The 25,501-nt window shown below is 43.8% G+C and overlaps 1 protein-coding gene and 1 long non-coding RNA gene across 6 annotated transcripts in view; one reads left to right on the forward strand and one right to left on the reverse strand.

The window, feature by feature from the left end:
• The window catches only part of LOC128344120 (uncharacterized), a 29,299-nt gene extending 19,444 nt beyond the window's left edge, over positions 1-9,855 (forward strand). The window contains exons 2-3 of the long non-coding RNA XR_008315681.1: positions 8,249-8,346; positions 9,580-9,855. This is a non-coding gene — a long non-coding RNA (uncharacterized LOC128344120). The remainder of the gene's footprint in view (positions 1-8,248; positions 8,347-9,579) is intronic.
• FGD5 (FYVE, RhoGEF and PH domain containing 5) overlaps positions 1-25,501 on the reverse strand; it is a 232,101-nt gene that overhangs the window by 199,073 nt on the left and 7,527 nt on the right. For all 5 annotated transcript variants that reach the window (XM_053293641.1, XM_053293645.1, XM_053293642.1 and 2 more), the window contains exon 2: positions 9,217-12,208. In XM_053293641.1, coding sequence (XP_053149616.1) covers positions 9,217-12,089 — 2,873 coding nt within the window. In that variant the 5' untranslated portion in view covers positions 12,090-12,208. The remainder of the gene's footprint in view (positions 1-9,216; positions 12,209-25,501) is intronic.

A 25,501-nucleotide genomic window follows, 5' to 3' on the forward strand; every position in this document is an offset into this window, starting at 1 on the left:
CATAAGGGAGCCAATCAGCACCACTTGCATAAGAGAGAGAGTTAGCTTCAAAAGCAGGAAGTTCAAACTCCTCATTTTTGGAGTTGACCCACTCTTTTATGCAAAAGGAGGGACACATCCTTCCCAATGCATTTTGGGGCAAGTCAACGCAGCACACCAGTCAGCACAGTGTCAGTGCCACAGACCAGCCAGCACACTGGTTGGGAAATGCTGGTGAAGCAGATGATCAAGTCCTTCATTCTTTCATAACATGAGTGGAGATATTAGACTACCAGAAGTGATTGACAGTAAGTCTTGCATAGAAGCACCCTGTGCAGTTATCTGCCTCTTCAGCATTGCCACTGTTTGAGGTACTAAACAATGTAGCTCATTATGCTGACCTAGTTTGGTACTACATTCAGAGCCAGTTCAGATACTAGTGCCATCCAGATACAGTAGGCTTGGGATCACTCTCATCCCTTCAATAGCGCAGCATGTGAATTGGGGGGGGGGGGGGGACAAGACTCCTTTGTGGTCAGTTTGGTGGACTAAAACTGGATAGGGAGTATGTAGACCTGACTCTTAAGTGATGCACATTGTTTTTGTTGGTTTTTGTTTGTCCATTGACTTCTTTGCTATCAGAAGCATGAGTGGCTTACATTCTGAGGGAAGTAGCTATATATATAAAATGCTACGGGTGTATGTAGCAAATCCCATGGTACGTGGCACATCTCACGAGAGTTCTGATGAGAGAGCGAACACTCATGGGGTGAGGCTGAGTAGTAAATTAAGGGGCAGCTGCTGCCAATGAGGAGCAGGAGGGCTGCAAAGGAGGGAGGGATGAGGTGGAGGCAGTGATACAGCAATAGAAACATTGAGGTGCAGTACTGTGGTGATGGCCTAGGTTGGCTCCAACCAATGGCCTCCATCCGCCCCCCGCCCGAGTCTTCTTGCAAGGAGAACTGATGAGCTGGGGTGGGAGAGTGCACTGAGAGCCCGGCACAGCCACCCTCCTCATGAGGAGACTCGATGGGGTGATGAAGGCTGCCGGTGTTTGGGAATGAGTGAGACCTGTATGAGTGAGCCAATGAAGGGAGAGGGGAGTGAGTGAGGGAGCCAGCAGAGGAAGGGGGAGGGAACCAGTGGAGGGAGTGGGAGCAAGTAAGTGAAAGGAAGGTGGATGGCAGAGAGTGAGTGAGCGAGTGAGTGAAGGGGAGGGGGTGGCAATGAGTGAGCTAGTGAGTGGTGAAGTGGAGGGGGTTGGTAGAGAACGAGCGAGTGAGTGTTAAACCTATTAAAACAGTATTTAATTAAAAGCCTGGGTGAACAAATGCATCTTTAAAAACTTTTTAAAAGTTGTCAAGGATGGGGAGACTATTATTTCAGCAGGGAGCGCATTCCAAAGCTTTGGGTCAGCAGTGGAGAAGGCCCATCCCTGAGTAGCCACCAGACAAGCCGGTGACGACTGCAGACAGACCTTTCCTGATAATTTCAATGGGCAGTGGAGTTCATGATGAAGACGTTCTCTTAAATACCCAGGGCCCAAGCTGTTTAGGATTTATAGGTTATAACCAACACTTAGTATTTAGCCCAGAAACTTATCGGCAGCCAGTGTAGCTCTTTCAATACGGGAGAAATATAGTCTCTCTGAGATGACCCAGAGACCAACCTGGCTGCCACATTCTGGATCAACTGTAGTTTCCAGACTACATACATAAGCAGCCCACATAGAGCACATCTCAGTAGTCCAGTTTGGAGGTTACCAGCATATGTACTACTGTTCAGAGGTCATTTATCTCAAGAATCAGATGCAGATGGCACAGAAGGTACTTCTGGCCACCGCCTCAACCTGGAACACCAAGGAGATGCTTGGATCCAGAAGCACCCCCAGACTGTGTACCTGTTCGTTCAGGGGAAGTGTAACCCCCATCCAGATCTGGCAGTTCAAACTCATCTCCCGAGTTCCGACCCCACACAATGAGTACCTCCATCTTATCTGGATTAAGTCTAAATTTGTTATTCCTCATCCAGCCCATCAGTGCCTCCAGACAGGCATTTAGGGAGGTTATTCCTTCTCCTAATGATGTTGCCATGGGGAAATAGATTTGGGTGTCATCAGCATACTGATAACACCCTGCACCAAATCTCCTGATGATATCTCCCAGTGGTTTCATGTGTTAAACAACATCAAAGACAATACGGAGCCCTGGGACACCATACAAAAGTTCAGATTTTGAAGAACAGTCTCCAAAGGACACCTGGCTGCTGCACTCTGAACCAACTGTAGTTTCCGGACTACATACAAGGGCAGCCCCACATAGACCGCATTACAGTAATCCAGTCTGGAAGTTACCAGCAGATTTACCACTGTTCTGAGGTCATCTATCTCAAGAAATGGATGCAGCTGGCGTATCAGCCGAAGCTGACAGAAGGCACCTCTGGCCACTGCCTCAGCCTGGGACACCAGGGAGAGACTTGGATCCGGAAGTACCCCCAGACTGCATACCTGTTCCTTCCGGGGAAGTGTGACCCCATCCAGAAAAGGCAGATCAAAATCGTTTCCTGAGTTCCGACCCTGGACAATGAGTACCTCCGTCTTATCTGGATTCAGTCTCAGTTTGTTATCCCTCATCCAGCCCATTACCCACTCCAGGCAGGCATTTAGGGAGGTTATGCCCTCTCCCGATGATGCTGACATGGAGAAATAGATTTGGGTGTCATCAGCATACTAATAACACGCTGCACAAAATCTCTTGATGATCTCTCCTAGCGGTTTCATGTAGATGTTAAACATCAGAAACAATATGGAGCCCTGAGGGACACCATACAAAAGTTCAGATTTTGAAGAACAACAGTCTCCAAGGGACACCATCTGGAACTTGCCCGAGAGGTAGGAGCGGAACCACTGCAAATTGGTGCCTCCCACTCCCAACCCTCTCAGACACTCCAGAAGGATACTATGGTCGATAGTATTGAAGGCCGCCGAAAGGTCCAAAAGGACCAACAGAGTCACACTTCCTCTGTCAATTCCCAGTTGGAGATCATCCATCAGGCCGACCAAGGCAGTCTCCACCCGAAAGCCAGTCGGAAATGAGTCTAGATAATCAGTTTCCTCTACGACTATCTGAAACTGGGAAGCCACCACCCTCTCAATTAGCTTGCCCAGCCATGGGAGGTTGGAGACAGGCCTGTAGTTGCTCACTTCTGAGGGATCCAATGCAGGCTTCTTTAGAAGAGGTCTAATGATTGCCTCCTTAAGACTACGAGGCATTTTGCCCTCCCTCAGAGAAGCATTTATCATCTCTACCAGGCCTTCTACAACAAACCCCCTACCAGATAGTATAAGCCATGCTGGGCAAGGGTCAAGAGAACAGATGGTAGGCCACACTGTTCCAATCAGCTTGTCCGCATCCTCAGGAGTCACAAACTGGAACTGATCCAACCTAAGCACACAAGAGGAGTCGCTAGACACCTCCGCATCAGACAAGGCAGTAATTGTGGAGACCGAATCTAAGTTGCCCCAAATATGAGAGATTTCATACCATAAAGAATTCATTAAACACGTCACAGCATGTAATCAGTGGTTCCAGATTCTGATTCAAGGGAGGAGGGGCACATACTAGCCCTTTCACAACCCTCTCCAGACGTGATGCAGATGCAATACTGGCAAAAAAGAATAGCCTCTTTGCCACATTATTGCCCGAGCATAGATCTTCAAATGTGCTCCTCCATGTTGCAATCTGTCGGATTTGAGCCGTGTCTTTCTCCACTTGCACTCCAGGCATTTACTTTGCTGCTTCAGTCCCCATAGCACTTTCGTATACCAAGGGGCCAGTTTTGAAACGGGTCAGAGATCAGTATGCTTGGGAGTTATCATGCTTTGTGCTTATCTTGTGGACTTGGTGTATGTTCTGGATTGTCTTTGCTGCATTCTTATTTGTTTTTTTTGTTGTTTGTTTTTTTACTTTTTAGTCATTTAATTTGATTATTGTTGTTTCTATTGCTGTTGTGAACTGCCCTGAGCTATCTTCCAATATGAAAGGCAAGATATAAATTTACTAAAATATGTTTTAAAAAATGATGCTGGGCAAATCAAGAAATTCCTTTAGTTTGTTTCTCTCCTTCCTTATGTGAAATGGTAGCACTGGGCTGAAATGGTCTAGTTCAGGGCTGGCCAACCTGAAGCCTACCAGCTGTTATGGGACTATACCTCCCATAATCCCTGGCTACTGGCCATGGGTCTGGGGCTGATGGGAGCTGTAGTCCAACAACCGCTATAGAACCTCAGGTTGGCAGTCTGTGGTCTAGTGAATTGTGTACCACATGAGCCAGTACCTATCATTCTGTCCCACTCTAGGGTATCTTAGAAAGAGAATCTAGCATTCTTCATGCAGAGGCGTAACTAGGGAAAACGGCGCCCAGGGCAAACACTGAAATTGCGCCCCCCGCCGCCTTTTTTAAGCACTGACATCTTGTCTCACCCTAAGAGATGTGGACTGCCTTGCCCATTTCAGCTCATGAATTGGAACAATGGTCCGCACAGTGAACAGAGATCAAAAGTGTTAACTCCCATGTACCTGGCAGCTCTTTAAAAGACAATCTCTCTATGTTTTGTTTCATTATCTTATTTTTGTTCCCATCAACTATATTATTCATACCAGTTTCCACTTGTTTAACAACAACAAACACCAGAGAAGTCCACGTCTTGGATGCATCTCGCCCCCGCCGCCGGGAGTTCTGCACGCACCCCCTCTCGCCAGCTCTCTCTCTCTCTCGCGCGCGCGCGCTTACACACACCCTCCCGCAGTCGTGCAAGCACCAGGGGCGCAACTGCTCCGCACCCGGCCAGTGCCTGAAGGCTGCTTACCTAGCCCTGGCACAAAGGTGTTGAGGAACAAGCAGATGACGGCCATGGGGAACGGCATGTAGGGGATGGCGGCACGCAGAGGTCCCTTCTTCTCCCTCACTTGCATCACCACCCTGCCGGAGGAGGCGGCGGCACCGTGGCAGCCCCTCGAACAGCGTCCCCAGCGGCTGCCCTGGCAGCAGAGTCCCCCTCTTTGGGACCGTGGTCCATGACACCTGTTGAAGTGTGCACGGGGCAGGGGGAAGGGAGCGAGAGGTGAAGCCGCCGCTCCCCAGAGGAGTCTCTGCTGGAGTGAGCCGCCGGAGCGGGAATCAGCTGCCGCCTCAGAAGGCACCTCTGGAGTGGAGTGGAGGGAGCGCGAGGCAAGGGACTGAACACGTGCCCAGACTCCGGAGCGCTCGGTTTAAAGAGACAGTGCAGCAGCGCACGCTCTCTCACTCGTCACACGCGCTCCCTCCCTGCCTCGCGCCCTCCCAGTTGTTTGGCCTGCACCAGCACGCACGCACTCTCGGCTTCACCTTCCCCGTGAAAGGCGCGCAAACATCTACCGTATATCTCATTCTCCCATTCCTGCCTTCCAAGACAAGTCCTCGTAACCTCAGAAACTCGCCATCTCCAAGCACACATACTTAGGAGGCCAGCAAAGTAATGGGGGGGGGGGGGCGGGGGCGGAAGGGACCGCACGTGGGGGAGGGGGCGCCAACGACGTGCTCCCTTGACTGCTGCTGCTGAGCCAGATAAATTTTTATTTTTAAAAAATATTTAAAAAAAAAAAATTTGGGATCGGTGGGGGTCATGGCGGCGCCCCCACGTGACCCGCAAAGATGGCACCCGGGGCACGTGCCCCCCCTGCCCCCCTATAGTTACGCCTCTGTCTTCATGTATATGAAGGAGACAAGGCTACACAGACATGAATAGGCACTTGATTATCAATGTCTGGGATTGCCAAGGGCGGGGACTAAGTGCAACTCTCACACACACAAGTGAACTCTTTATTTATTTCTACCTAAGTAAATGGTTGCCAGTCTCCCCTATGGTGCTGGAGCGGGAAGTACGGAGAGCCAAGTAAGCCTGAGTACTTAAGGACTCTGGTACTGTGAGAGCAAAACTCACTGACAGGAATTTCAGGGAGGAATGAAGACTTCTCACACTCACATGCACACAGACTACTTATTACAATGATGGGCAGTTTACTAGGACAATGTAAAAGCTAAAAATGTTATAAAAAACAAAAAATGAATGCTAAATATCTTCCTTAAAGTCCTAGGCCATTGCAGACCATAGAGAACTCATTGTTTATAGGCTTTGTGGGACCCAAAGGTCTTCTCCACATGACATGACTACTTTTCACAGAGTGAACAAAGCTAATGGCTTATCTAATGTTGCATTACCAAATTATATTTTAATTATTCATACTACTTGGCTAAATTTGGGGAACAGTTGTAACTCTCCTTGGGGGGCAATATTATTCTGGCTACTAACCCCCACATCAGTAATTGTAAGAAAAGATTATATCTAGCATGCTTTCATTATTGGGTTCTTTCTCTATAAATTTGATTGAATCTAATTAAAAATTATTAGCCATGAGGTACCAAGGTACCACACACACAACTTTTTTTTCTGAAGCAAGAAAATTAAAAAATGAATCTTTTCTTTGGCCAATTGCAATAAGCCCCTGCAAACACAGAATTCCAGGGTTTCGAACAGTTCTAAAAAGGGCATTACAATTTGACAGCATTTTTCAGATTGTGTTCATTGAAATGTAATACAGGGAAACCATGATAATAAAGACTACTGTATCAAATATACCATATGCCTGCATTCATTCATTATTTTATCCCAAATCTTGTTGTCTGGATTATTTCTGAAAGCCTACTATGATAAAATAGGGTAGGCGGGTTCACAGTGTAGCCCTGAACCTCAGGTTCAGCAGAGTGGCTGGAGCCCCAGAAACATGTGTGCACCCTACCTCCAGTCTCAGGAAGGATATGCTGCAATTGGGCATGTCATACAAACCCACCAATCTTGGCATATTCTGCCCTAGTTGTGGTACAGAACTTGACATCTGTCCCTCACTTCAAATCTTAGTTAGGTCCAGTTCCATACCACAAGTAGGGCAGAAAATGCCAAGATTAGTGGGTTCCTATGACACACCCAATCTCTGCATATCTTTCCCAAAACCAGAAGTAGGGAACATGTATATGTGTTCTGGCATGAACCTGCCCTGTTTCTCAGAATCATTTTTTTGACAAAAGGGTAAACCTTCAACACAGGTAAGATAAAATTGCATTTGGTACACACCAGTGTTTTTCATCTGTGAAATGACCTCTGCTAACTTGGCAAAGAGGCACCTTTTAATGTGGCGATTCTCTTTATTTAGCAGAAGGAGAATAACTGGCCCTATCCACCCCCAGCACAGTACCTCCAGTGACTGTTGCTGGTATCTATCTTAAGTTTCTTTTTAGATTGTGAGCCCTTGGGGGACAGGGTTCCATCTTATTTGTTTGTTATTTCTCTGTGTAAACCACCCTGAGCCATTTTTGGAAGGGCGGTATAGAAATCAAATTTATTATTATTATTAAATAATAATAATAATAATAATAATAAATATTGGCGCGTATAAGACTGGGATCATTGTATCTTTGAGTGAAGTAAAAAACATGCACTTTATTTATCATGTATATAAGCAGTGAGTAAATAATTGTAAATAATTGTCTCATACCTTTTTTCTTATTGTTACAAAGTTGATCCCATTTTTTTTATTTCAGGTGTAAAACTATTGAGAATTGGGTGGCTTTCAGTTTTCCCCATAGCACCAGGGTTGGCATATGTAGCAGCAGCAACCTTGAATATGATCTTGACATTTCCTGAACCAGTTTTGACTGGCTTTTCTCTAGCAACACCATGCTTCCACGGGATGTTCATAAATGTGCTTAAGTCACAGTAATTTGCATTGTTCAGTATTTTTAACTTTTATATATAAAGAATATTCTGAAATGGGGTTGTATTTCGTTTGATAGAAACATTCTTTAAAAATCAGTTTTCTCTGTACAATCTTAAAAACGGAAAGGGAAGTCTCCCACACATAAACACTTGTGAAGTATATTAAAGTATATTGTTTCAGCTAGTGAAGCATGACTGTGCCTATATACTGCTACACCCTAGACATTTTAAGCTGCAATAAAAAAATAAAATGGAACATAGATTGACAAGAGCATCTAAGGAGTTTGATAACATTGTTGTTGTTTAACAATCCCCAGCTCAGACATATTAGACCTAGGCTGGAACTCAAGGTCTAGGTTTAGCTGTTGAGAGCAGTTTGAACCAAAATCCAAGTATTACCCCAACATAGGTTATGGGTAAATGACAAAGCTGTGGTATCTTCCATTACTTTCTTATTAGGTCCGAGAGTACTAAAGTAATCCAACTCATTTGCATTCAAGTTCTATTTTCTGAAGCTGCAAACCAAGAATGAAAAATGCACCCCCCAAATGATGAAGGTAATGAAAAATCTGTTCATGTTTCTATTCATTCATTCATACACCCATACATACATACATACATACTTTTGATCCAATGGAATGACACCATTGTAATTAACCAATTGAACCAGATGGGATTTCCCCCCTTCCAATGAACAGGGCGCGGGTGGGGGGGAATGCCTTATTTTTACGAGTATTCTAATATACTCAGAGCTTCAAACATTTTTTGCAATTCATTTGCAATGTCTTCCTAACATAGATTATGTGGGATTTAACACAAACAATGTAGTTTACACCATTCATAATGGTTGAGTTTGGGGGAAAGTCTACAGAATGATCTTTTTACTTTCAGAAAACAATACTGACAATTACCCCAAAACAGGCAAGAACTACTACGTGAAAACAGGAACTGTAGAATGTACTATGGCAGCTAAGATGCAGACACTGCTCTGGAGCCTCCATTCATTTCAATTTGGCACATATGAGAGAGTCATACAACCCACCGAAATGATAGTGTTCAAGAATGCAGAAACATTGCCCAGGATAAAAATAAGCAAGCAAGATTCAGTCTGATCTCTGTGGAAGTGAAGCACTTCCTTAATTTTAACTTTGATTCTCTAAAGTTTCCCAGATATTAAAATATCTTTCCAGTGTTCTGTTGAAAAGAATTTAAATAAGAGTACACTGGAATGTTTTAGAGTCTTTAAAAAGGGTATACCTTTTGAAAATATCATATTATTCCAAACAAATTAGAGAAAGCATTTCCTGAAAAGGGTAGTTAAGCCAAGCAAAGTTGAGAATATGCCTACAAATCCCAATACTGTACACAGGAAGTCTAGCTTCTCCGGTCAAGGCTAGCGGGCCTTACATAAATATGTGTTACAATACCTTTCTGTTTCCTGGCTGGTAGGTTGCTGTTTGTTGTTCTCAAAGGCTGTAAAACTGCTCATATCCACATAGCCATCATTCTCATTAGCAGCAGATAATGCCCTGCTAGGATCTTCAAAAAATTCAGTAAAGGTTCCTGCCCTGGTGGGTCTTCGTGGGGGAATCTGTATATTTTCATAATCAGAGCTCATAGCTGGGATATTCTCATAGTCAGAAGTATCAGCATTAGGAAAGGAAATAGACCTAGGCTTAGTTAAAGGAAGGGGCATGAAAGGAGGTCTTGAGCGATCTTCAAAAGATTCCACCCTTGACACACTCCTGCTAAAGGTTTTGGGTGTCCCTTTTCTCTTGCCATCTTTGTAGAAGAGAACAGTTGGAGACTCAGAAGCCCTCAGCTTGCCAGTCCGTGATATTAGCTGAGGTGAACTACTCAAACTCCTCCTGTCCAGTTCCATTACCCGAGAAGGCCCATGATAACTAGATTCTGAGGAGGACCTTGAAGAAGAAACATGAACGTCCACATGGACTTTATTTTCAGTCTTCTTCTTGAACTTTAAGGTGAGGAACTTTTTAAAAGAGGACTTCTTCTTCTTGCAGTACTTATCAGGAGATTCAGTGTCTATTAAAAGTGAAGGTGAACTTTTTGTGATGGGCTTTTTGGTGATACAGGCTAGTTCAAAAGGGGGTGGAATATCAACAACTGATGATGGGGTAGAGACCCCACTGGATGGAAGGTGATTTCTCTGGGAAAAACTACCTGAGGAACCAATGACACAAGGCAAAGCAAGGTCTTCTGTCCTATTTATTCTATTGTAATCCAATACAGAGGTATCAGTTTCTCTATATACAGAGACTGGGACATCTCTGCCTTCTACTGAAAAAGATCGAGGATATAAAACAAAATTTCTTGGTTTTGCAGGTAATGCCCTATTCAGTTCCATGGGCTTTCCTTCCAACAGAGGGAAATTATGGCTTACATCATCAACAGTGGAGGTTGTGCTTGAGGGCTGCAATTCAGTGTCTGGGCCTGTTTCTTCTGGAACTGTTTCTGGCACATAGCCCGGTACTTTCCCAGAAAGGGACCTTGTTCTAGTAACAATGCTTTTTCGATCAATGCAGAGCAAGTGGTTTTCAGTGTCTGTACTCCCTCCTTCTTTAAAATCACTTGAACTATCCTGGACATCAGCCTCCCAAACTCCATGTCCAACACAAAGTCTTTCATTTGCTGAAGGCAAACTATCTCCCAATACATATGGATCATCTAGGGAGTCATTGACTGTTTCTACATTATTTTTATCAGAAACAGCCACCATATCGGGGACTACTGAAGTTTCATCAATTATATATTCACTGCTTGGCTTCACTTCATTCTGGCTATGATGACATTCACCCAATTCTCCTATAGAGCAGCATCCATCTTCAACTGATGTTTCACTGGGTGTATTTGGGACAATTTCCTCACCACTGCTGTGATCCACCTCAAGAAGGTTGTTATCTGATTGTGTGTCTTCCAAAGCATGTTTGCTTTCAGGGCAATCTCCAGATGAAACATCTGGTTTAGATTCTTCTACCAACTGTGACTCAGATTCCAGCTCATTAACTTCTTGAAGAATGAAATGCTGGTTCTCATTGAGTACTTCTGATGGCAAACCTTCACCTGTGTCTTCTTCAGGAGAGTCAGAGGCATCTTCACTGCATTCCTTTTCAAAGGGGATGATCTGACAACTATCATCTGGCTCCGGCTCTGCCACTTCATAATTTTTTTCTTCAGTGTCTCCCCTTATATCACATACTGTATCTGGTGTTTCTTCCTCATGCTTCATCTCAGTGGTTTGGCAGCCATCATCTATAATTTCTTCTTGTTTAATATTTGTATCACATTCAGCATTTGGACTTATTTCCTCCTCATTTTCCACATCAACTTCATTAGTGGTCCCTCCCAAAGTCCCTTCTATATTGGGCTCAGGTCCATTGAGTTCTAATTGAACATCTGCTTCTTCAGAATCACCAATAAGAGTATCAGAACTTAAGCAAGCATCCTCCACCAGCAATGTCTCTATCTTCAAGTCTGATTCATCTCCATGGTTAGGGATTGTACCCATTTCTCTATCAGCATAGAGTTGCTCCTTTTCTAAAGTCTGAGGTGGATCCTCCTCTTCTGGATCCTCACAAATTTGTGGCAGGTCCTCTGAAGTTGGTATTGGTTCCTCTAAATGTCTCAGAATAATATCATCACACATAGTGTCCTTCAACACCTCATCTCCATTCAAAATTCTATTGTCCATATTATACTCATTGTTTTCTTTTACAAGATCCAGCTCTTGGACTGTTTCATCAGTCTCATCTGCATAGTTCATTTTGGTTTCACTGGGATCAGTTTCATAGTCCTCTTTTTCATACCCATCCTTCGGAGGATCCTCTTTTTCCTTTCCAGATGCTTCAAGGCTGCCAACAGCTCCAGTTTCAGTTGGTTCCTCTTCCACTGGTTCAGCATCATTATTCTCTGACACATTTATTTCAAGATCACCGATCTCATTGTTGTCAGTGCAGTTATCCTCTTTCTCATCTGCTGCTTCTGGAGTGTGTAATATCTCATTCTCTGGTTCCTGCTCATGTTCAAAGTTATTATAGCCTTTGTCAGTCAGTTCAGCTTCAGGAATTACAATATATTCATCATCAATCTCTGATTCTGAGCACTGAATATTGCACTGGTTTTCTTCAAAAAGCTCTCCTTCTGTACATATCAGTTTTCCATTGATGCATTTATTAAAGGTATTGTTGGCATAAACACTGGATCTCTGTATAATCACCGGGTCGTTGTCAGCAGAGATTTTTGGCTTCGGAGCAATAGGCGGCTTGGGACCCCTAGACATAGAGTTTGAATGGTGAAATGTGCCAGACTTTGACAGTGATGGAGGGAATTTGGAAGCAGCTACAGAAGCAAGATGACTGTGAATCTTTGGTTTTGGTGCTAGTGGTGGTTTTGTAAGATCTGGAAGGAAGGAAAGAAAAGACCATGTTAGCAAGCTGCTACATTGCTTCTAGAATCATTGTTCATTAATGCTGCTTAAAATGGGGAGATACAGAGTAGGTCAAATTTAATTGAACCAACTTAGACTGCAATAGGACAAGCCTTGCACAATCTATGACCTAATAAGCAAACCAAATTCAGTCCCCATCCATGTGTTGTGTCCTGCCAGGTGCTTGACAAACTCCTCCCAAAGGCACTCTTACCCCTGGACTGGACTTCCAGGCCAAAGTCCAGGGCCTCCATAACCCCAGGGAGCCCCCAAATCCTCTTTAGTCAGTCTCAGATGGTGTGGTCACCCAGTGGAGCATGAGGATGCTTAATTTGCAGGGAAGGGGTGGTGGTGGTCTCCAAAGGCCTCTAGGTCCAGACTCCAAAATTACCTAGGTGTACCTCCTCCTCCTCCTCCTCTTTTTGCAGCTCAGGGAGGCTGAAAAAACGAGGTTGAAGAAGTCCTTGGTGGACTGCCACATGTGGTTGGTGGACAGCATTTGGACTGGTGAGTTACAAACTGGACAGAACTGTGAGTTTCATGGTGACAAGCAAGTAAATAGCTAGTGTGCACAGAATGAAGACACTGGCTCACACACCATGCAGATAGATAGGGACGGTAGCAGATCCACCTGCACAGCTGCAAGCATTTTTAAAAGCACACCTGTGCTGCTTAGAGGCAGGTCTGTTCTGCTCCTACTAGCTCCTGCACAATTGCACGCTGAAACTATACTTCCATTGCTCCCAAAGCAAGTATCATTGCACTGTGTGACTGTGCAGGAGTAAGTTGGAGTGGAACAGACTCGCCTCTGCAGCAGGATGGATGTACTTTTTAAATCCTCACAGAAATGCAGGCAGATGTTTCTTTGTGCTGTATGTGAGCCAGTCAGTTTAGTGGCTCCTTGTGAGGATGAAACTCTTGTCCTGCCCATTGTTCATGTGGTGTTTTGGGTTAATCCATTCCTTAATCCAGGCTAGCTTTTGAATGGGGCTTTAGGTACTTGTATTCTGGTCTTGGAGTAGAGGCGCGGTTTAATAAACAGCCAGCAGCAAGAGCAATTGAAAAAGCAGTCTGCACTTGCCTGTCTGTACATAATATCCATTGCGTTAAACTATTAATATTCCTGATTCCACTCCACTGCCTTGTTCATGTATACCACAACTCTTGCCCTTGGATTGTACAGTTCACAGAATGTGAGCCATGGTATATCCATTGGTGAACCAAACCCCTCCAGCTCAACTATATTCATGGTGGCAGCAAACAAGTACTGGCCAGTCAATCCATAAGTATGTACACAATCAAATGTGAACATGATCTAGGCTGATTTTAAGCTTTACTGATGTCAGTGGGGAGAGCTCAGCATATGCTCTCCCACTGAAATCCATGGAAATGTGCTTGACTTCAGCTGAATCAAGCCCTTTACATTTGTTATGAAGCTGCATGCTTGCATTCAAGTAATTGGGCTCTCTGACTGTGGTGTCAACCCAAGTTCACTTTCCCTAAATAATTCCTTCAACTGTTTGCTTGTTCTAAAGAGCAACACTATACAGGGCAAGTCTCCTTGGCAAGCTGCTTTCTTTTGTTTTAAAGTCACTGTTAGTGCTCACAAAAGCTTTATGATGGATGGTCTTGGCAGCTATTGGCCCTGTTTCAGTCGCAGAAGAAGAGGGAGCAGTTACTTTCTCCACCACACCCCAGCTCTGGATATCACACCAAGACTTGTTTGGTGTCTGCTGGTGTGAGAAATACATAAGAATATCAAAATTTTGTTTATTCCCAATATCAGAACCTGAAAGTGGCTGAAGCTTAGAGGTAGAGCACCTGATCTGCATGCAGAAGGTCCCAGGCTCAATCCCTGGCATCTACAGGTAAAGCTGGCAGGGAGGGGGACCCTGTCGGAAACCCTGGAGAGCCTCTACCAGCCAGTGCAGACAATCAATGAGAAAGGGCTACAGGATAATAACATAAGAACAGCCCTGCTGGATCAGGCCCAAGGCCCATCTAGTCCAGCATCCTGTTTCTCACAGTGGCCCACCAGATGCTGCTGGAAGTCACAGGCAGGAGTTGAGGGCGTGCCCTCTTTCCTGCCATTACTCCCCTGCAACTGGTTCTCAGAGCCATCCTGCCTTTTGAGACTGGAGGTGGCCCACAGCCCTCCGACTAGTAGCCATTGATGGACCTCTCCTCCATGAAGTTATCCAAACCCCTCTTGGAATCAGGAGGGAGGAAGCCTTAAAAAGCTTAACTTCCCTCAGACCATCTGTTCCTGTTTGTGGGCGTGTGGATCGCCCACCTAGACAATTGCCAGCTGCTGCTGGTAGCTGTGAGGGTCGGGGTGCCAGGATGTATCACCCCATTGCCACCTCCCCTGAACTCCCACAATGCACCCTGAAAGAACTCCAATAATGATCCCCCCTCCCATCCCCAAAGCTGTCTGGGAGCCCCGCAATCTGCTGACAGACAATCAGAAAAATTGGATTAAGAGAGTGCTCTCTCTCTCTTAACCCTGTTTTAGAGGGTGATTCCAGAGGTGAGTTTGCTGCCAAGGCGCTGCCAGGATCGGGCACAATCCTGGCGGTTCTCATGTGCAGGCAAAACCAGCTTGGCTTCGTTAGCCCAGTTTTGCCTGTGTGTAAGAACAGCCTCAATGGGTGAATTAGGTAGACCAACAGTCTGATTCAGTCTAAGGAAGCTTTATGTGTACATCTCAGTTTGGTGTGTGTTTCCCCTGCATTGCTGAAATACTGGATAAAAATACACAACAGTCCCAGCATGTGATTATTCAAACATACTGAGAGTCCGTGCCATTAACTGCTCTCATCCCAGGCACTTAGTTAAATGCAAGCACACAATTGTTAAAACAGCAACATAGAAGTTTTTCAGATCTGAAAAAAACCAAAACTGAGCAAGTAGATTATCAAAAGGCCTATCCCAAATCGACCAAGATACTGTGCTTGCTTCTAGAGGCTAATAGATTTCCATTAATATCATTCCAAGAACTTTTCTTTAAATAGCATAGATTCCTAGAGGAAACATTGTTAGAAATGTTCTCCCCAAACCATCCATAAGAACATAACAGTTGCTCTGTTGGATCAAACATTATTCATACAATCCAGCATTTCCCCCCACCAGTAGCCAATAGGATGCCTCCAGGAAACTCAAAAGAGTTTGTCCCCAGTTTGCAGTACTCAGATGTATAAGGCCTCTGAACGTGGAGTTTTCATTTAGATAACAAAGCTAGCTGCCACTGGTAGACTTAACCCTCATAAATCTGTCTAGAAGGTTTGTGTTTTTAGGAGCTGGAATACAACATCTTTGACCATTATTTTATTTATTTGATTTTGATTCGATTCAAAATTATTGCCCACCTGTACTCCCCAATCCACCCACCCACCCCACTGCCTGAATATACTGATATAAGATTTAGGTTCTTATAGACTTGAGCAAAATGTTGCCAATATGAGGCCTCTTATTTTAAATCTCAGACTAGGATTACAGCGTATGACTTCTCTTTATAGCACTGATGGGAAATGTGCTGCTTCATATGAACCAGATGGCATGAAACAAGGAAGTCTTTGGGGAGCTATGTGCAACCAGGTTCACAGCTTCTTGCGGGCATTATCTGATGTTCTAACATTTCTAAACCTGCTACCCTCACTCTGTTATAAGATGTTTTAATGCTGTGTCTTGCTACTGGCTAAGCTCCTCTTAATTACTTCCTCATTTGTTCTCAATACAAATTTTGGGAGCTTAAAAAAAAAAGCAATCAAAATACCTTTAAAACACACACAACCCAAATCTTCCCCAGAACGCAGAATCTCAGTGATGCCCTGATTGGGGGCAAAGCCACTTGAGTTGCCGTACATTTCTCCTTCCATTGCAGTTGGCTAGGAAAGAGGTTTTCCACTGTGACTTTGCAAAGGACAAAAGCTACATTACACCATGAGGAGTGTGCAGGTTTCTAAAACTGTAAACAGGTCTGTTTGTTTCGAGATGTGTGTCACCAAACTGGCAGGAGGGGGAAGGAGAAGAGAGAAAGACACCCTGTACCTTAGAAAAACTGTTTGGGATCAGATAGTTTCTTATGTTTCTCCTCCCCTTATTGTTTGAGATTTCCTTGTCAGACGCTGCTTCTTCCTCTGCTTGTTCACTTTCCTCTGGCTGAGACTGTGCTGCAGCAGGGCTACATCCCTTTTGATAGAAGGAAACCAGTTGCCATTGCAGAGACTCAAAGGAATTCTCATGGGAAACCACAGACTTGTAGTTTCCAAAGGGAAAAAGGGTTCCATGCTCCTTTCTTGGTTCTACCACCATCTCTGGTCAAACAAGTTTTACGGGTTTAGAGGAACATAGGAAGCTGCCTTCTACCGAGTCAGACCACTGGTCCATATGAGTCAGTATTGTCTACACGGGCTGGCAGCAGCTTTGCCAAGGTTACAGGCAGAAATCTCTCTCAGCCCTATCTGAGAGATATTGGGAGGAGAGCTGGTCATGTGGTAGCAAGCATCAATTGTCCCCTTTGCTAAGTAAGGTCTGCCCTGGTTTGCATTTGAATGGGAGATTATATGTATGAGGACTGTAAGATATTCCTCTTAGGGGATGCATCTGTATGCTTGCATGCAGAAGGTTCCAAGTTCCCTCCCTGGAATCTCAAAGATAGGGCTGAGAGAGACTCTTGCCTGCAACCTTGGAGAAGCCACTGCCAGTCTGTGTAGACGATACTGAGCTAGATGGACCAATGGTCTGACTCAGTAGAAGGCAGCTTCCTATATTCCTATGTTCCTAGATACCAGGGAACTTGGAACCTTCTGCATGCTACCATGCAGATGCTCTTCCTAGAGCAGCCCCATTCTCATGGGGAATATCTTACACTGTTCACATGTAGTCTCTCATTCAAAAGCAAACCAGGGTGGACCCTGCTTAGCAAAGGAGACAATTGATGCTTGCTACCATGAGATCAGCCCTCCTCCTCTCCTGCAAGTCCTGTGTCACTATAGCTGAGTGTGCACACCAGAAGCAACAATAAGCTCTTTAGCTCTCTGACAAAACAACAACCATCTGCCCTTCGCCTAACTATTATCTTCACAGGAATCTGCCTTATACTGTATATTGAGTGATCCCTCTAGCCTAGTATTGTCTGATCAGCAGTAGCTCTCCAAGGATTCTCCAATTCTGCTACCTAAGATCCTTTTAAGTGAATGTGCGTGGAACTGAGCTAGGACTTTCTGCAGGCAATACCTGTATTCTACACTGAGCTAGAATGGCTACTATAGGATACGACTGGTATGCCAAAGGGTATTTTCAATGCACTTGAGCTGTACTTAAACATATTTAAGTTCTATTTGCCAGTGAAACCAGATTTCAGCCAAAATCCAAATGCTGCAGGTGATCATCCACATATACCAGGGATGGGCCACAGCAGTAGACCTCGTGTTGTCCGTGTAGAAGGCTTTTCAGATTAAATCCGTTATGCATTGCAGAGGTCTTTACCAGCCCTTCTAATTGGAAATAGCTGGAGATGCCATGTGCTTTGCCACCAAGAGTCTTGGAGACTGCTGCCTGTCTATTTTGACAGTACTGTATTAGATGGACCAATGGTCTGACTCAGTATAAAGACAGCTCCATCTGTTCTGGTCCCTTCTTTCCGTTTCAGCCCCCTATGCACAGCAAGCTGTCTTTCAAGTAACCCTGAGATACAGGGAGAAAACCACCCCTCTAAAAGAAGAACAGTCTCATACATCTGATAGCCCTAAGGTTTTACCATAGAATAGAATATACTGTAAACCTATAGTGATTAATGCAGTCTTGCATGTACAGTACACCCTAAAGATTGCGGCCACAGTGCAGCACAAAACAATACACACCACTGACTTATCTCTGTGTCCTACAATCCTAGCCTAAAGATATGGACTTATCTACAGTATCAAGGGATGTGCACATGGCTTTTAAGTCAATGGGGAAGACTTTGCTCCTGTGGGTGGTCCATATAGACATCACAGCTCTTACGCACCCAAGAACCCTGAATGGTTCTTTGGACACAATCCAGATAATGTTAACTGTGCCTAATTCCCATTCAACCCAATGGGCCTTCAGTGTTTAATTGTGCATTTCCCATTGACTTATGTACAGAAAACTGTTGAAGTTCTTATAGTTAGTTTCTGTAAAACTGAGACCAAATGCTTGGGGATCCATGATTACTGACTATAATAAAAGAAAAGAACCTTTATCCTCATTTATTTTAACTCATTTCAAAGTGCAGCACTGGGATGAAGTCTACAAATGCTAATTTCTACTCCTCGGGCTATCTTAACCAGCCAATAAACCACTGTTTAATAGGACTATGCAGATAAGCCATATTAACATTTTTCAGAATTCAGATAAAGCTGGAGCATATGCTTTGTGACCCGATTCCCATATGTTACAGAAATTGTTAAACTGATGGACTGGCGTGATTTACAAAGACATAATTTCAGCAAACCAAGCATTGCTGATTGTTATAAAGCATTTGAGCTGTCATCAACAGTATCCCAAGATGAAACAGTAAATAATGTCAATATGTCATTGATTTCACACTCCTAGTGCTTCACACTTTTTTTTAAAAAAAATGGGATGCGTGTTTATACGAAGGCCAAACTACACATTCCAAGGGATGTGTGACGGCTGCAGAACATCCTCACACCTCCTCAGTATACCCAGCATCTTCACCTCCTTAGTAATGTCATATTACATGTGGCATGATGGCATTGCAGTCTGAGCTTCCCTGCCATACTGCACTTCAGTTGCTGCTTCTCTTCGGGGCTAGAGAAACTCTGAGCATGACCTGTCACGCTTGTACTAAACATTACTAGGACTACTACTACTACAACAAATATTTATATACCACTTTTCAACACAAGTTTCCAAAGTGGTTTACATAGAGAAATTTTTTTAAAAAACAAACAAAAAAAACAAAGATGGCTCCCTGTCCCCAAAGGGCTCACAATCTAAAAAGAAAAAGAGAGACACCAGCAACAGCCACTGGAGGGATGCTGTGCTGCGGTTGGATAGGGCCAGTTGCTCTCCCCCCTGCTCAATTAAAAAACCCCACCACTTTAAAAAGGTGCCTCATTGCTCAATTAGCAGGGGAACCTGAGCACCTTTGCTCAGGTAGGCCCCGAAGATGGCTACATGGGACTGTTGTTCTTAATGGCAGCCAGGCATCATTATGTCTAGGTAGACGCTGAGAGCTGTCACCAAAGTTTCTTTAAAGCAAACACATAAAAATTAAAATGAAGCATACTTGAGGAACCCTAAAAGACTTTCAATATGCCTCCGCCCTCTGGAGGGTGTGAGGGAGTCTGCAAGCAAACTTCTAGATTATTACTATTGATTATTGCTGTTGTTTACACAGTCAGACAGGTGTTATTGACTGATTTGTTTGATCCAGACATCGAGTCCTTCCCAAGGAACTGGGATGGCTGAATTTTATTATCAATGTTGCTGCTGTTATTATTATAGATATCGTCGCAGAATATAGGCTGTTCCCAGTAAAGTTGCTTTTTGTAATTGGCTGCTGGTGATTTCTGTGGCCCCTATGGTGTTGAGGTGCTCTTCAAGGTCTTTTGGAATTGTACCTAGGGCGCCAATTACCACTGGGATTATTTGGGTCTTTTTCTGCCAAAGCCTTTCAATTTCAGTTTGTAAATCTTTGTATATTGTTATTTTTTCTATTTCTTTTTCTTCTATTCTGCTATCACCTGGTATTGCTATGTCGGTTATTTTAACTTGTTTTTTTTCCTTCTCAACTACAGTTACATCTGGTGTATTGTGTGGCAGATGTTTGTCTGTTTGTAGTCGGAAGTCCCATAATATTTTTGCATCCTCATTTTCTACAACTTTTTCAATTTTATGGTCCCACCAATCTTTGCTACAGGTAACTTGTATTTTTTGCAGATGTTCCAGTGTATCATCCCTGCTACCTTGTCATGCCTTTGTTTGTAGTCAGTCTGTGTGATTTTTTTTACAACAGCTGATTAGGTGGTCCACTGTTTCATCTGCTTCTTTACAAAGGTGGCACTTGCTGTTCGTTGTGGATTTTCCGACTTTTGCTCTTATTGCATTTGTTCTTAGTGCCTGTTCTTGTGCAGCCAGTATTAAACCCTCTGTTTCTTTCTTCAAGTTGCCTTTCTTAAGCCATTGCCAGGTCTTGGTGATGTTTGATTTTCCTATTATTATTATTATTATTATTATTATTATTATTAATTTGATTTCTATACCGCCCTTCCAAAAATGGCTCAGGGTCGTTTACACAAAGAAACAACAAACAAATAAGATGGATCCGTGTCCCCAAAGGGCTCACAATCTAAAAAGAAACATAAAATAGACATCAGCAACAGTCACTGGAGGTACTGTGCTGTGGGTGGATAGGGCCAGTTACTCTCCCCCTGCTAAATAAAGAGAATCACCACATTATGAATGCTTGCCACCAAGTCTGTTCTAAAGAGGAGAGGAGCAGCCATATCTGTGATGTCACACCTTACAGGTGCCTTGAGTGCCTCTTGAAACCCAATGCAACTGAAGGCTAGATGGGAGGGGGAGTACGTTCCTTCCCACAGAGCTCTACAGACACTCAGAAGGCATCAGGATAAGTTGGGTTCAAGAGGAGGTGAGTGTTCTTCACAGGCTTTAAAAATGCTTTCAAGGGTGGCAAGTTGTCAAGCACAACTGTGGACTCATGCTTGACTCCCCTGCATGGATACAGTTGGGTTATAAAGGGACTAGATAACTAAAACCAATAATGTTACAAGGTATAAGAAGTCAATAGTTACATGAGAAATGATAAAAACAACAGTGCATATGAGAGGAAAACAATCCCCCCCACACACAAAAGTGAGATATGGTCATTGCTAATCCCTATTTCATTTATTTGTTAACAGGAGATTCCCATTCATGTCACAGGCCCTTTGGGTCAAATCTGAGTGTATTTAATCTCCTGTTTTGCCCTGAATGCTAATTAAAGAGATTTTCTAGGGTACTTTAAAAAAATCGCATGTAATTGTATTACACTAAGGTTTTACTGGAAATTTAGGTAGGAATATCAGAGCAGAAAGCCACTTTGGCAAGATGAAATGCACCATAATGTAGTTATTTAAATCTATTTTTTCCCTAAAATGAAATCAATAGCCTAGGGTTTGGGGATACCAAATCAATATGCCTGCATGTTTAATGTGCAGTTTCTTTTTACCATTCATAAATGTAGTTCAGTAGCCTAATAGCTGATAGATGGCTCCTAGCTGGGGAAGATAATAAAACCTGGCCTGTTTTCTTAAGGAAGTTATAGCGGTTAAACATAACCACCTTGGTTCCAAAACCTGACTTGCCCTGATCTATCTAGGAACATATAGCTAGCAGCAGGTTTCCACACAAATTCCTAGCTGGATGAGGAATCACACATATGACCAACACTACATAGATGTGATTCCCTAGCCTGACCCAGAAACTGAGGAGGCATGTGCGTAGCCCCAGGCAGGTCACAGAACAATAGAATTGTAGAGGTGGGAAGGACCTTGGAGGTCTTTTCATCCAGCCCACTGCTCACTGCAGGAAACGGCTACAGCAGCAACACCCACAGAGGGGCATCCAACCTCTGTTTGAAAGCCTCTCGCAAAGGAGAGCCCACTACTGCACAAGCAGGCTGTTCCACTGCCAAATAGCTCTTACAATTAGGAATTTTCTCCTAATGTCTAGCCTGAATCTGCTTCTTTAAAATTTCAAATCAGATGGCAAAAGTTTAGAAACAGCACTGCAGCTGTTCAGGAAGAGGAGCAGGAGTCTGGAATTAGTGGGGGCCCCCCCCACGCTCTCTAATCTAATCTACTTGTCAAGAGTAATACTCTTGTCAAGAGTATTACTCTTGTCAAGAGTAATACTCTTGACAAGTACCTGACAGGAGCTATGCACGACTGCAGTGTGATCAGGGCTAATAAGCATGATAAATCATGCTCACATACTAGCCCAAATGGAACATTTCCAATTCCCCTTTATTTCAATGTGGGAGTTTTAAGAATGTATCAATTCCTCCACTGAAATCAAGTGCTTAATTCCCCCAGGTGATTCTGTCTCAGTTGCCTCTCTTCCTGATCAGATGGTGACATGACTAGATTGATTGATTGATTGATTGATTGATTATATGCCGTCAAGCTGGTGTCTCTTAGAGCCCACACAGATAGATTCTCTCCAGGATGAATGACTAGATTAGATAATGAAAATTACAAGCAGAAGCAACATCTTGGGGATCCAGGAAGGGGTGTTAGTGAAGAGATTTCAGTGGGGTGAAAAGGCAAGCTTCCAAATAAAACCCAAAGGCCTGCTCCTGGATATATCTAAGGAGAAACCATGCATAGCTTGTACATAAACTCATACAACAGTCTCTGAGGACAAAATTAGAGGTGGCATTGGAATTACAGCGAGCAGCGGGATGAATGCCACCTCTAATTAGTGAGCGGTGGGGAGGGCGCAAGTGAGAGAACGAGCAGAGAGTGAGAGAACAAGTGGTAGGGAGGGGGCAAGAGAACAAGCGACCAGGGAGTGAGTAAGCACGCAGCAGAAAGGGAGCGGGTGAGCAGCAGGAAGGGGGCCGCTCACTCTCCTGCTTCCCGCTGCTCACTCACCCACTCCCCAACGCATGCTCACTCACCCGCTATGTGCTGCTTACTTGCTCACTCGTCCGCTCCCCGACACATGCTCACGCACTCACCCACTTAATGCTACTTACTTGCTCACTCACCCACTCCCAGATTCTTGCTCTCTCACTCCCTGCTTGCTCACTCACTCGCCCCCTCCCCGCCACTCGCTCACTCGCCCCCTCCCAGATGCTCACCCCCTCCCTGCCACTCGCTCACTCGCTCTCCACGCTGCTCTCCCCCTCCCTGCTTACTTGCTTGCCCCTTCCCTGCCTGCTCACTCACTTGCCCCCTTCCCACCGCTTGCTCACTCACTCACTCACTCGCCCCCTACCTGCTCCTCTTCCCTATCTGCATATGGAATCCCCACAGCCCAATCATCATGGTGCTTCTGCTCTTTTACCTCCGATTGGTAAAGCACTGTGTGGGTGGGGCTTGCCACATTCAACCTTAGTGTATTATATAGTAGAATAATAATAATAATAATATTTATTTAAAAAGCAATGAGCATGTGGAGTACACAGTTAACAATCAATGGTGAGACACTTGGACAGGTTAGCATTAGAAGAGGCATTTTCCAAGGGGACTCACTATCCCCTCTGTTGTTTGTAATCACCATGACCCCACTTTCACAAATACTAAACAAAACAGGCCAGTCAGAAATCGAATCACTGCTAAACACTGTCCGTATATTCAGTAGCGATATAGCAATGGAGTCTGGACTAGACAAGTGTGCTGCATTAATAATGAACAGAGGGAAAATAAGAAAAACAGAAGGAATAGAACTGCCCAATGGAAGCAAGATCAAGAAGCTGGAAGAGAAAGAACATTACAAATACTTGAGCATTCTCCAGGCTGATAACATTGCACACACTGAAGTTACAAGAAAAATTGGAAGTGAATACATCAGGAGAGTTAGAAAAATCCTCAAGTCCAAACTCAATGGCGGGAACACCATACAAGCCATAAACACCTGGGCTATACCTGTTATCAGATACACTGCAGGAATAATAGACTGGACCCAGGCTGAGCCAGAGACGCTGGATCGTAAGACCAGGAAAATCATGACCATCAATCATGCTCTGCACCCCCGGAGTAATGTCGATAGGCTATACCCCCCTTGCAGCTCAGGTGGAAGAGGAATACTGCAAGTCCATCAAACAGTAGAGGAGGAGAAAAGAGGCCTTGAAGAATATATAAGGGACAGTGAAGAAGATGCACTTAAAATGGTCAAGAACGCGAAACTATTCAACACCAATGAAACAAAGCAGGCCTACAAGAAAGAACAAGTCAAGAACCGAGCAGAAAAATGGAGAAATAAGCCCCTGCATGGTCAATATTTGCACAATTTAAGTGGAAAATCAGACATCACCAAGAGCTGGCAATGGCTTAAGAATGGCAACTTGAAGAAAGAAACAGAGGGTTTAATACTGGCTGCACAAGAACAGGCACTAAGAACCAATGCAATAAGAGCAAAAGTTGAAAAATCCACAACAAACAGCAAGTGCCGCCTTTGTAAAGAAGCAGATGAAACCGTGGACCACCTAATCAGCTGTTGTAAAAAGATCGCACAGACTGACTACAAACAAAGGCATGACAAGGTAGCAGGGATGATACACTGGAACATCTGCAAAAAATACAAGCTACCTAGCCAAAGATTGGTAGGACCAAATGAAGATGCAAAAGTATTATGGGACTTCCGACTACAAACAGACAAACACCTGCCACACAATACACCAGATATAACTGTAGTCAAGAAGAAAGAAAAACAAGTCAAAATAATTGACATAGCAATACCAGGGGATAGCAGAATAGAAGAAAAAGAAAAAAGAAAAAAAATCACCAAATACAAAGATCTACAAATTGAAATTGAAAGGCTGTGGCAGAAAAAGACCCAAATAATCCCAGTGGTAATTGGCGCCCTAGGTGCAATTCCAAAATACCTTGAAGAGTACCTCAACACCATAGGGGCCACAGAAATCACCACCAGCCAATTACAAAAAGCAACTTTACTGGGAACAGCCTATATTCTGCGACAATATATCTATAATAACAGCAACAACATTGATAATAAAATTCAGCCATCCAAGTTCCTTGGGAAGGACTTGATGTCTGGATAAAACAAACCAGTCAATAACACCTGTCTGACCGTGCAAATAAATAAATAATTCATTAATGATAAAATTAATAATAATAATAATAATTTTATTTAACACATTTTTATACCAAACCATACGCAAGGCCCTGGGTGGTTCACAATTGAAAAACACAACAATTAAAACAGTAACACAATTAAAGCTGTCTAAAATACAGAGAAAAACTTACAACCGTAAAACTATAAACTAAAAGTTTGACTGAACAGGTATATTTTCTGATCCTTCTTAAAAACATCCAGAAAAGGGGAGGCTCTAATTTTGTTAGGAAGCACATTCCAAAGTCGCGGGGCAACACTGGAAAGGCCCGATTTCAAGTTGCCACCAACCAAGCCAGTGGCAACTGGAACCAGACTTCCTCAGTTGATCCTAACAGGCAGTGCGGTTCATGAAGAAGAAGGCATTATCTTAAATACCGTAGACCCAAGCCATTCAGGGCTTTATAGGTAAT

The sequence above is a fragment of the Hemicordylus capensis genome, chromosome 2 (genome assembly GCF_027244095.1).
Source record: "Hemicordylus capensis ecotype Gifberg chromosome 2, rHemCap1.1.pri, whole genome shotgun sequence".
Taxonomy (NCBI): Eukaryota; Metazoa; Chordata; class Lepidosauria; order Squamata; family Cordylidae; genus Hemicordylus; species Hemicordylus capensis.